A 13,492-nucleotide genomic window follows, 5' to 3' on the forward strand; every position below is an offset into this window, starting at 1 on the left:
TAGTTGCATCCATATGTTTTAGTTTTCTTCATTCAGCTCAAAATAGTTTTTAATTTGTTACTTGGTTCCTTCTTTAAAATTCCTTAGTCTTCCTTAAGTGATAAATTCTTTCAGGCTTTGTAGGAAAATGTGTTTGGTTTATCTTCATGCTATAAAAATATTGGAAATATGTAAGCAAATTGAGGTTGAAAGATGTTTTCTTAAAGTATCATTTCATGATCTAAATTTAATTACTTTTGCTTTGGTCTAATTATTCCTTTAAAAGTCATTTCAAGTTTTTGTTTGTTTTAACCCAAGTATAACAACTCATCCTTGTCCTTGATTTTCTGAGTTTTATCCTGATGTGGATTCTAAAGCCCCATCATGGTTTTAGGTATTCTTTTATTTATTAGCCGTCTCTGTAAATTTTGAAAAACTCTCAGTAATTGTCTCTTTACATAGAGAGTCTGTTGAACCTGTTTTGTAATTGTAAATAAATATTTCTTAGGCTTTCTCACTGTAGACCATCATTACCCTTGCTTACTTTGGTCTATTCTCATCTATTCATAATTCAATGTAGATACTTCCATATAGCTTACCTTCAAGTTTACTAATCATCTTTTTGATTGTAAAAAATGCTAAATTTATTAGGTTATTTTGTCTTTCAGTTCTTAAATGCCAGTATTTTAATTGTTTTTACATTTTTGCTAACTCAGTGTTGAAATATTTAAAGTTCTTAAAATCAAGGGGAAAAAATGACCATAGTTTTCTTAATGGCTAAGTCAGATAATATCAATTTTAAGTATGTTGTGATTTCATTTTATTTGTGTTGACTTAGTTCCTTATATATTGAGTCTCCAAATAATAGTGTCAAGTCCTTTGGAGTCTGGGGAAGGGTGACAGTGGCAGACATCCCTAAAGCAGTTAGTTACAAGAAAGTGGAGATCTGTTCTCAGCACTCTTTCCCCAGATCTGTTTGACCCCTGCCTCTCAAAAACTGTAAGAAAGGAAGATGGGTAAGAAGAAGAGACAAACTACATAGAATATGGCTGGTGTTTAATTTTATAACCATTGTGACAACACACGGAGGTTTAGTTCTCAAAATGGCCTCGTCTTAGTTCTTACTTTCTTTTATCTCCTTTTCTTTCTGATTTAACTTTAATAAGATACATATGTGGACCATTCTTGATAAATTAGAGGTAGAAAAAGATAATGCAGTGCTTTTGAATCATCAGAAAAATGTTAAAACCAGAGGGGACATTTAGAGTATTTGTCCCAAAAGTATCCTTTTTTAAACTGGTTAAGTATCTACATGGTAACTTGATTGGGGTCCCAGAAAGTCAAAGTAATGTAATGCTTAGTATAAGAAGTAACTAAAACACAATTTAGTAATAGGTGGAATTAGCTGCATAAATATTATTATTAAATTATGGGACAAGTAATAACTATGTGAATTTTCATAGTCTTCTTCATAGTAACTTTCCCCAATCTCTAGAAGAGTCCTTTTTCTACAGACTCACACCCCTAATTCCCCATCACCACTGGCAGAGAGTGGGACAAGATAGAAATGTAGGAAGAAATAAATCACACAAAGGGTATAAAATCAAAAGAAAATACTATATTGGGAGAGGGTAGACATTTTTGAAGGTCTTTGACCTGCTAGAATATGTAGATTGATGTATGATACATTATACGTCAAACATGAGATGATGATGACAAGGTTACTTCATTACTCTGCAAGATGCAAACTTGAAACTTTTAAACTATTTTTGGCATTTAGTTTACTGTTTTATGAAAAGGACTCTGTACTGATGGACCATGTAGTTTTAAGACTAATCCGTGTTCAAACTATAGGACACTAGATATTTCTATTATCAGCTGAACTAAGTCTCAGCAGATCAGTTTTGTAGGTATCATAACTAATAATGTCCTGTAGAAGTCAAACAAGAAATCCACTTTGGAACCATTGAACTTTCTTGTAGGATGTTTTTGAAATACAATCATGCATTTCTTGCTGAGGAGATATGCTCTCACAAATGTGTAATTGATTTTGTCATTCTGTAAATGTCACAGAGGTTATTACATAAACATAGATTATGGTACAGTCATGTATAACTAGATGGTTATACTTTTGAGTTGAAACTAAGTCATTAGATTTGATAATTTCTAACACCTTTGATTCTATGGCTTATCTTTCCTAATTTAAGTTATAGAACTTCGATTACATTTAATCAAATCTTACTAATCACCTTGAATTCCTTGCATCTGAAATATCTTTCTATAAGTTCAGTTTGCACAGAATAAGAGGAAGCATAATCCTGCAGAAATAGAAGGAAAAAGCAACCTAAAAAAGTTTTAGTTTATTTAAGATGATGGATCCTTTTCAAACAAAGAGCTTTTGAACACACTAAAAGGATCACTAACCTTAAACGTGGATCTTCTCTTGTACTTCAATGCTAAAAAAAAATTTTTTTTGGCTTTTTGGGTCACACCCAGTGATGTTCAGAGGTTACTCCTAGCTATGGACTCGAATTACCCCTGGCGTTGCTGGGGGTACCAGATGGGATGCTGGGGATCAAACTCCGGTTGGCCAAGTACAAGGCAAAAGCCATACCCGCTGTATGGCATATCCTCTGGCCCCATCAATGCTAAAGAAATTTTTTTTATTGCATCAAGGTAGTGATGCTGAGAGTGTTAAAGTGTTGACAAAGACTTTCATTGATATTGATGGCACTCCCAGACAGGGTGGGTTTGTGGTGGTGATGTTACCTAGTGGGTTTCAGGATTAAATTTGTCATGGGGCTGGAGCAATAGTACAGTGAGTAGGGTGCTTGCCTTGCATGTGACCAACACAGTTTGGTCCCTGGCATGGTTCCCTGAGCTCTGGCAGGAATGTTATCTGAGCACAGAAACAGGATTAAGCTCTGAGCACCACTAGGTGTGGTCTAAAAAGAAAAAAAACTCGGTCATGGTCCTCCCATTGTTCATCTATTTGCTCGAGCGGGCCCAGTAACGTCTCCATCATGAGACTTGCTGTTACTGCGTTTGGCATATCGAGTACGTCACAGGGAGCTTGCCAGGCTCTGCCGTGCGGGCAAGATACTCTGGGTAGCTTGCCGGGCTCTCCAAGAGGGGCGGAGGACTCGAACTCAGGTTGGCCATGTTGGCTGCGTGCAAGGCAAACGCCCTACCGCTGTGCTAAAAACAAAAAATAAACAAACAAAAAAGATAAAATGGGTCAGGGAAGTTAACCCTCCACTGTTTCCAAGGAAGAAAGCATGAGCATTTCATCACCTACAGATTGGGACTTTGTCTCATCAAAAGTGGATGTGTTGGCAGAGTCTGAAAAGGTTAAGAATTGTTCCAAGCTGGTGGGACAGATTAGAAAAGTTACCATTTAATGACCAAAACCTGTGCTAAACAAGCAAACTTATCCTTGTTCACCTTGACTGTCCATGGCAATAAATAGGTCCAGTGTCTGAAATTATGGTGATTTTCCCCAAAATTCCAGTGTTGAAGTTTTGCCATGATAGCATATCTGTAACTACTAATAATGCTATTTTGGGCTGACTCAGTTTCTTGGAAATTATATGGCTCGGTTATGAGTAAATGAGAGGCAACCAATTATCTATAAAATAGTGGCACAGAGAGTGGAGAGTTTGATAAATTGCGAATGAACTCTGCTGACACAACAAGATGTAGAAACTTGCTCTGACTTTCCATCTGAGTGAGGGGCTACGTTTACATATTTTACATGCAACATAGACCACTCAGTTCTATTGCAAGGTGAGAGTAGGGAAGATGATAAAATTTCCCTGACTAGTAAACATGTCATCGCTTTAACACTACCTATGACATTTAACATGAGTATGTGGAGGCAGCAAAGCCAAGTATTAAATTATTAAATACCTAACTCTTTCCAAGAAGGATGCAAGGTAGAAGAGAATTACAGACCCCACTATCATATAAAGAGATATAGAGCATGGACAAAAGAGCAATTGCAAAGCTCTAATCTTAAAACTTAGCCCAGTGTGTAGCAAGCCTAAGTATTAAATTAACCAAGCAGAAGGCAGGTGTTGAAGTCCTGGAACAAAATGATTGCCAGTCTCATCAGGGACCTTTCAGGTGGGGAATGAAACAAGTGCTGCTTCATTCAGTAAACTTTGGGCTATTGGTTCTTCCTATGCATGGCAAAGGCCGTGTCTGTTTTTCACTGTTGCTTTAGAAACTGCAATAAGAAGTCATTTTCTGCTTGGCAAAGGATACAGAGAGCAGTCAAAACACCAATCATCCTGCAGGGTTACATGGGAAGCAAATTAGAATTCTTTTACTCAACTAAGCTAATGTTGGTGCTCTGATGCCGGAGAAAAGAACGTAGTTTTGAATTAGTTATCTTTTTGGTGTTATAGAATAAAGGTTTCTACTTAGATGCTTCTGCAGCATTCAGCTCATTATTCCTTTCCTTCTATAAGGGTATCTCTAGCAAAAGTCTGCACAGTCTTTTCTGTTGTTGCTGAAATGGTCTGAAAGCAAGGTGTTAAGGCTAAGTCTGGAGAAGGGATGATTTCCAATAGGTCCAATGAGCCTAAACATGGAACATTCCTGGGAGTAAGTGGGGTGTGGTACAAAACTTCCTTCCTGCTATTCCGTAACAGGTAGACGATTGGGCCTCTCATCCTAGGAGACCTAAATCTGGTTTCTCCTATGTGCTTCAGGACCACATACCTGGGAGATATGCACAGAAGTAACACAGGTTTAGGAATTGAAGCAGGTCTGGAGTCAGCTTGCCATGGGCTTGAATTCTGACCTCCAACACTATGTTCCAGAGATGGGAATCACTTGCATATTTAAGACAATTTTGAATTACTTACATTGAGTTCTTCTGTAGCTTATTCTCTATCAATCCATTTGACTAGATCAAATGAAAAATCTCAGTTTGCTATAAGAAATGCCTCTCCAAGGATGGCCAGTGGATAATTTCTGTTGTTAACAATGGGGTAACATGAACTTTATCTTCAGCTTACTGGTCGTGCAACACACACTATCTACGCTGGTCTCAGATAGGCACAGCTGACTTCTGGGGAAAAGAAAGGTGATTTGTTTGGTTTATAAACAAAGAACTCTCAAAAAGGATACTGTTTTAGGAACCTAAAGACAGGTAGGAATAGTTCCTATAGTAAGTCAGGGTAAATATCTTTTTGGTAATATTTAGAATGCAAATTGATTCAACTGGAAGTCAGGAGATGTTAGCCTCAGGGCAAATCAGAGGCAAAAACTGACAGTGTGATAGAGGTAATAAATTTAAATCCTCTTGAAGGGTCTAGAAAATGCATTCTGAAGTAGAATCTTATAATTCGTTAAGACTCAATAAAAGTCTAGAGCTTTCTTGCCTTCCCCTGAAAGTACCCCAGGGAAAAAATGCCTGTCTAGAAAGCAGAGACAAAAGTACAATGACCCCATTTTAATGTGGCATTCCAAAATGGCACACTGACTTTCAGGAAAGGAACAGAAAGGTTTGCAATTGTGCCTAGAGGCCTATGCTCTTAGGTAATCTAGTTTGATTATTAAAAACCACAAAGGAGAGAAAGATAAACAGAAGGTAAACAGCAGAAAAAGTTAAAAATAAAATATCAAAGACAGCTTCTCCTAGCACCACACTATATCCCTTCAGGCAACTGAATGCAGAGCTGACAAACCAATGACAGGAATGAAATGAGCTTTCTAGACTGCTCTGGCCAGAGCACAAAATCCTTGAACAATAATGGGAGGAGGAGCTGATACTGGGTTTTTATGAAATTAGAATGCATTGAAAAGGAGGTTGTTGAGAGAAAGGCCAAGAAATGCACAATTTTAACTATCTGTTGTCTGGAGGGTTGAATCATAGTCTATTGCATGCAAACCCAGAGCCTTAATCTCTGTACTTATCTCTGCAGCTCTAAATACATAGTTTAAGCAAACAAACAAAAGTTTGAAAGTGAGAATACAAGGATTGTATTTTCTAATTAAAAATCAGTCATACAATGAGATATTCTCTTACACCGAAAAGAATGGTACACATAAAAAAAATACTGGAAACAATCAGTGTTGGCAGGGATATAGTGGAAAGAAGGAATTCTCATCCACCACTTGTGAGGAGTTGTCTTGTTCAATCCCTGTGGAAAACAGTATTGAAAATTCTCATGAAGCTAAGAATTGAGCTGCCATATGACCCAGCAAACATACTTCTGGATATCTACCCCCAGACTCAAAAAAGATTCACTCAACAAACAAAACAAAACAAAACAACCACAACATGCACACTGTTATTCATTGCCACACTTAGTATGATAGCTCTGAATCAACCTAAGTATCCAAGGACAGATGAGTGGGTAATATAGATGTGGCATATAAACACAATAGGATACTGTGAAACTGCAAGAAATGATGAAATCATGCAAATCACTGCAACTTCAATGAACTGGAGGATACTATGTTAGTGAGATAAGCCAGAAGGACAAACACAGGATGATCTCACTTATCTGCAATAAAAAGAATAACTGGATGATGAAACACAAGGTATTTTAGAGATGGGGGAATGCCTAGATCACCATTGACCTTAGAGTAAAGGAAGGACAGAGAGGGAAAGAAATTGAGGGGGTAGCAGGAAAAAAGCATATAGGAAATAAAGGCAGGAGGGCTCAAGGGACTCAGGTTACATTGGGGGTGTAAAGGAGTGGTATAGCTATATATCCAAATGGCAGAGTCAACAACCCAAATAAACCACTACAATCAAATTTAAAAATGTGACTGTCAAGGAGACAGGCTGGTGGGTCTGGGATGGGGGAACGGTAGGAGGAAACCTGGGGACACTGGTGGGGGGAAGTTGATACTGGTGGTGGATTGGTATTGGAACATAGGTGCTGAAAATTCAACTATTTACTTTGTAAACCTCACTCGCTTAATAAAAAATAAAAAGAAAATAAGAATTTTAGATAGTAAAGTAAACATAATTTTACAAGATGGGTTAGAGTGACTTGTGCATATTTATATGCATTGATATATTGGAGTACACACTTTATTTTGTTTAAGGCTCCAATTAGAACAGATGGAAGTAAAAAAAAATCACAGTCACTAAGCAGTTAATACACAAATCACAAATCATCCTGGTATTCGTTGATTGCCTCGAGCAGGCCCCAGTAACGTCTCCTTCATCCTAGCCCTGAGATGATATTCAAGGCTCTTTAGGAGAATGAGACCCATCATTGTTACTGGTATTTGGCATATTGGGTACGCCACGGGGAGTTTGCCAGACTCTGCCCTATGGGCAGGCTACATTCGATAGCCTGCAAGTTTGTCCAAAGTAGGAATGAGATAAGCAGTTAATACAGTTTTGAATTAATTGGATTCCTACAAATGTTTGTTCACTAATTGTTTTTTTGTATGTTTTTGGATTTTGTGCCATATCTAGTGATGCCTGGGGGTCACTCCTGACTCTGCCCTCAGAAATGGCTCCTGGCACTGCTTAGGGGAACATATGGGATACCAGGGATAAAATCTGGGTTAGCTATGTTCAAAGAAAGTACTCTTCCTTCTGTACTCTTTTCCAGCCCCCCAATTTTTCTTTCTAAACTTGTATCTAATCGATTTTGGCACCTTATAAGCACACTTACATAACACCAGATGAAGCAGATAATTCTTTTTTTTTTTTTGAGAGAGAGACATGATCACATTTTAATCTGCTCAAGTACTTTTTTTTTATTAGTGAAACACCAAGAGGTACAGTTGTAGACTTTCAAGTTGTTGTGCTTGGGTTTCAGTTATGCAATGATCGAGTACCCATCCCACCACCAGTGCCCATTCTCCACCCCCCCAACCCCATCCCACCCTGTTTCTGTGTCAGGGAACTCCCTTTTGTTCTATCTCTCCTTTTGGGTGCTGTGGTCTGCAGAAGAGACATTGGGTGGCAATCATGTTCGGTCCATAGATTACTTTCAGCAGGCATCTCCCATCCTGGGCAGATCTTCCCAGCACCCTTTATTTGCTGCTCCCTTTTCTATCTGAGCTGCCTTTACCCCTAGAGTGTGCGACTGGCCTCTAAGTCATGGAGTGAACAACCTGGTATTTATCACAGCTGTTCTCGGGTGTTAGTCTCTTATTTTGTTACTTTATGTTCCCCAGATGAATGCAATCTTTCTATGTATGTCCCTCTCTTTCTGACTCATTTCGCTTAGCATAATATTTTCCATGTAGTACCACTTGTATGTAAATTTCATGACTTCATCTTTTCTAACAGCTGCATAGTACTCCATTGTGTAGATGTACCAAAGTTTCTTTAGCCAGTCATCTGTTCTTTGGTACTCAGGTTTTTTCCATATTCTAGCTATTGTAAACAGTGCTGCAATGAACAAACAAGTGCAGATGTCACTTTGACTATACATTTTTGCCTCTCTGGGATATATTCCCAGTAGTGGTATTGCTGGGTCAAATGGGAGCTCAATTTCTAATTTTTTGAGAATCGTCCATACTGTTTTCCAAAAGGGTTGAACCAGTCAGCATTCCCACCAGCAGTGAAAGAGGGGCCCTTTCTCGCCACATCCGCACCAACACAGGTTGCTTTTGTTCTTTTGAATGCGGGCCAGTCTCTGTGGTGTGAAATGATATCTCATTGTTGTTTTGATCTGCATTTCCCTGATGATTAATGATGTAGAATATTTTCTCATGTGCCTTTTAGCCATTAGGATTTCTTCTTTGAGAAAGTCTCTGTTCATTTCATTGCCCCACTTTTCGATGGGGTTGGATGTTTTCTTCTTGTGGAGTTCAACCAGTACTTTGTATATCCTTGATATCAACCCCTTGTCGGATGTGTATTTAGAGAATATCCTTTCCCATTCTGTAGACTGTCTTTGTATTTTGGTCACTGTTTCTTTTGAGGTGCAGAATGCGAAGTGGAGTAAGGAAAGCCTTTTTAATGAATGGTGCTGGCAAAACTGGACGGCTACATGCCTAACACCATGTACAAAAGTAAGATCAAAATGGATCAAAGACCTCAACATCAGACCAGAATCCATAAGGTACATTGAAGACAAAGTTGGCAAAACCCTTCATGACATTGAAGCTAATGGTATCTTCAAAGATGGCATGCCACTGGCCAAGCAAGTGAAAACGGAGATAGACAAATGGGACGATCTTAAACTAAGAAGCAGATAATTCTTAACAGGAAAAGCTGTTCAGAGGGGAGATTCTTGTCTGAGGTCTATTATCCGTAAGGAAGTCTATTGACAGGATTCCCAGATGAAATACAGGATGCCTAGTTAAATTTGAATTTCAAATAAAAATAAGATTTTTAGTCTAGGTATGCTCTAAAATGTATACCAACCCAACTTATTAATACTTTTCAGGAGATTGGCTGTAAAACTTTCTACCAAAATTTTTAACCTGTGATCATGTCCCAACAGCTAAACAAGTTAAAACCCTAAAGTTGAAATCAGTGCCTAAAGGTTGGGCACTGACTCCTGCTCAGGCTTTTGCAGCCACTACAGGAGGGTTGGTCTCAGTGATGAAGTGCAATGGCTTACCTGCCTCACTGAAAGTAGGCCCGCAGTGCTGCAGCTTCTGCTGCCATCTCCTCTTCTGATCTCCACAAGGCTGGGGAGTCCTCCTCCTCTTTGTCATGCTTCTGGAGCTTCAGAGAGAAAAATAGAACAGGTTTATTGATGGTTCTTTGGGGACTCCTTGACCAAATGATGTGATGTCTGAGTTCACACATTAGAGGTATATGTCTTTCAGTTGTCAAAATTTGAAAGCAAAGAGGTTTCAGGTAAGAGCTCATGTTTCTAGCTTCTCTAATAAAACAACTACAGGAGAATAGTGAGGTATGTTGACTGCGTTGAACTGTTGGCTGAAGCTGGGTGGACGAGGGTAGGTGCTCATAGACTGGGGGGAAATCCTTCAACACACCATAATCTATAGCAATAATCCTTGTAAGCTTGGTAGACATCACTCATTTATTTTATTGCCGAGAATCCAATGCATTGAGTTTGCCTTTAACCCAGGACTTCCCCCCACCATGCCCCCCGTGGTGTGTGGTTTACTCTGTTTGGTTTGGCAGTTCTTTTTGATGAGCTCTGTGCAGTTTTGTTCATTGAACCAAAATATCCCGAGAAAATTGATAGCAATAATACTAGAGTCTTGAACACTAAGAAATGAGTACATCCATTAAAAGTCATCAAGCTAGGGGGCTGGAGCAATAGCACAATGGGTAGGGCGTTTGCCTTGCACGCAGCCAACCTGGGTTCGATTCCCAGCATCCCATATGGTTCCCATGAGCACCGCCAGGTGTATATCCTAAGTGCAGAGCCAGGAGTAACCTCTGTGTATTGCCAGGTGTGACCCAAAAATAAAAAAAAAGCCATCAAGCTAGTAAATAGTAAAAGAAATTACATGAGGAAACAACTTATCAAAAATCAACAAACGGGGGTGGAGAGAGAGTATAGCAGGAGAGGTACTTATTTCTTGCCTTACACACAACTGGCTCAGTTCGATCCCCAGCACCACATATGGTCCCCTGAGCACCACCAGGTGTGACACAAAAACAAACACAAAAATGAAAATTGGTTTTAATAAACTGAACCATTTAAAATGTTTCTTCAGAAACCTACACTTAAAAATCACCTCATGTAAGTCTCAAATTTACATATGGAGTAAACAAAATTTTAATTCTTGAAAGTTGTCTTAAGAACTCTTCATTAAAAGATTTTGATTTCCCCTGTACTCTATTTCAATCTAGTTTTATTAATTAAATGTGTTGCTCCTCTGTGGCTGTATACCTTATACAACGCTAAGCAAATTATTCATAGGAAATGCTGTGATGTGAGGAGATTAAGGCAAATGATTTAGCAGCATCAATACTGACTACTATCTATGAGCTAAAGGGCCATTTTTTTGACATTTATTGTTTCATAGTATGTTATTCATTTAACTAAAGCAGGCACTTCTTAGCCACCATCTTACTGAGGCACAAATTGAAATCAGAGGAAGTTCATTCATTTGTCAAAAGTCACTCCGCTAGATAAGTTAGGGAATGGAATACCAGGGCAATGGTGGAGCTGAAAAAGTACCAGTCACAGAGGCAGACTGCGGGATGGGATGGAAACTAGGTACATTGGTGGAGGATAGTGGACTCTGGTGAAGGGATTGGTGTTAGAACATTGTTCTCTTGAAACTCAATCATAACTATCTTTGTCACTTTCTAATTTACAGTTATTCAATTAAAAAACAATTTTTTAAACAAAAAAATGTCATGCAGCTAGAAAGCAGAAGTGCCAGGGTGGGGGCTGGAGTGATAGCACAGTGGGTACTGCGTTTGCCTTGCACTCGGCTGACCCGGGTTCAATTCCCAGCATCCCATATAGTCCCCTAAGCACTGCTAGAAGTAATCCCTGAGTGCATGAGGCAGGAGTAACCCCTGTGCATTGCTGGGTGTGACTGTCCCCCCGCAAAAAAAAAAAACAAGTGCCAGGGTGGTTCCTAGAAACACTTGACTTTTTCCTCTATCCTAGAGAAACTACATTAATTTTCACCCATTCTCTGTCCATCAGGTGCCTTCACTCTAAAGAGGGAGGCCTTGCAAAGAATCTTGCCGACTCAGCATTAAGTCTGTCAAACTGAAATGATGCGTTCGCTATCGCAGTTCCAAGCCACTCTAAATCTCGCCCAGTGATTCCCACCAGCAGCAGATGGAGAAAGGTCCCTGTTATTTCAGAGCAAACTCTGATACAGACGGCAAAACAGTGAGGAAACAATAGCCTGGTTCTCCAGCTGAGCTTCTTTCCACTTGGGGTAAGTTTGAGCTGAAATGAAGTTCATTAGCATATAACTGGGCCGCAAATACGTTTATGAGGGTCATGGATCTTCCGTTCAGAAGTTGGCTGCCAGCATGCTGGTTTTACATTTTGCCACATAGATTTAATTCTCCTCTGTGGAAGAAAACCACATTAAGAAGTCATTTCCTTCCGCGCAGAGGCTGATATGACTCAGTTGCTACAGGCAAGTCAAATGGGATTACTATTTTTCTGCTCAAGAACTAATTTTCATTTTGATACTAGCTTTAGGTCTGTTATAAATCCGTCTTCTAACAATTCAAGAGGATGACAAAGAACAATGCGGAACACAGACAACAGAGCCTTCCAGTTCTGGTACTGCCATGAGAAGACACAGAAATCAAGCATTAAGTGGCCTCATCAACGCAGATCATGCCAGATGAATCCAAATAATTTAGAGCCCACAAACGTTAATGCCTCCCTAGTTATTAGGGGACCGTCTGTTATTGTCATATGCTTTACAGATGGCAACGTTGTGCTAACGCTTACAAGTTGTTTACGGGAAATAGGAAATAAATAAAACAAAAACTAATCATATTTGCAAAGCACTGTGGTATGCATTTTTTTTAAATGTAGAGGCTTCCGTTTTAAAAGCCCCAGATGAAAGCATGCCATTTTATTTGAAACAGCCAGGCTCAATACTGGCAGTCCTTTGCAATCACCTAGGGTACCTCTAGCCCAGGACTTCTGATTTAATTTAATTTAATTGGTCTAAGGAAAACTTGTGTTTATGTGTGTGTGTGTGTGTGTGTGTGTGTGTTGTTGTTGTTGTTGTTGTTTCAGGCAAACTGAAAGTGCACCTACTTTTGGGAAGCACTGTGTTTGGGAGAAATATGTGTACACGTATGCTGATAGAGCCCATACAAATGCGTAAGTCACCATTTCCCCTTCAAACTCATTACTTGTGGCTCTACCAGGAATTGTGTCATTCAATAGGATGACAAAGAATTGTATTGTTAGAAGACGTAGTTATAACTGACCTATCCTTTAGCAAAGCCTGCTCTTGACTTGCTTTTCTTCCATCCCCTGAGCTCCTTTGAAGAAGCATGTTGCACAGGACTTATCCTATCAATACCAGGGTCCTGCTGTAGTTCAGAAGCCTTTGAATGGGGTTTTCGTCTCTGCAGGGATGAGGAGATCACAGGTGGGTAGAGAGAATGGAGGTTTGTGTCCTAAAAGGGACACCCACATGACTTAGACATTAACCTGTTTTGTTAAGCCAATTTCTGATTTTCTAGAGCAACCCAAGGACCTGATAGCTGTAAGCCATTGTCTGGACTAACAAAGATATGCCTTAAAAATTTCCAGCAGCCACTTATCCTAAAGGCACTGTTTGCCTTAGGCAAGACTTAATTTCCCTTCACAGGAACCTTCCAGATTACTTTAGGCAGTCCACAAGGAAAGACATAACTACTAGGAGATGCCAGATAGATATTTATTGTGTCTTTGCAATGTTGGAGGTTAAACCAAGCACTGAACCAGGCAGAGCTGCTTAACTAGCCTCAGAGGGTATGCAGATAGAAAGGAGTAGACAGCAGATAGTTAATGTGTGAGTGAGCAAGGTACACATTACCAAACAGGAAGGATCAAAATAGTTAGAAAGGCTTTCAAAAATCAACTTACTTTTATGGAAAAACAAAGTTAAAAGGTGGTGG

The 13,492-nt window shown here is 39.3% G+C and overlaps 1 protein-coding gene across 3 annotated transcripts in view; it reads right to left on the reverse strand.

Annotated features, from left to right (window-relative positions):
* Window positions 1-13,492, reverse strand: part of FHIT (fragile histidine triad diadenosine triphosphatase) — a 1,773,722-nt gene that overhangs the window by 20,207 nt on the left and 1,740,023 nt on the right. For all 3 annotated transcript variants that reach the window (XM_056129408.1, XM_056129407.1, XM_056129406.1), the window contains one exon: window positions 9,534-9,640. In XM_056129408.1, the coding sequence (XP_055985383.1) occupies window positions 9,539-9,640 (102 nt within the window). In that variant the 3' untranslated portion in view covers window positions 9,534-9,538. The remainder of the gene's footprint in view (window positions 1-9,533; window positions 9,641-13,492) is intronic.

The sequence above is a fragment of the Sorex fumeus genome, unplaced genomic scaffold, assembly GCF_029834395.1.
Source record: "Sorex fumeus unplaced genomic scaffold, SorFum_2.1 ptg000072l, whole genome shotgun sequence".
NCBI lineage: Eukaryota > Metazoa > Chordata > Mammalia > Eulipotyphla > Soricidae > Sorex > Sorex fumeus.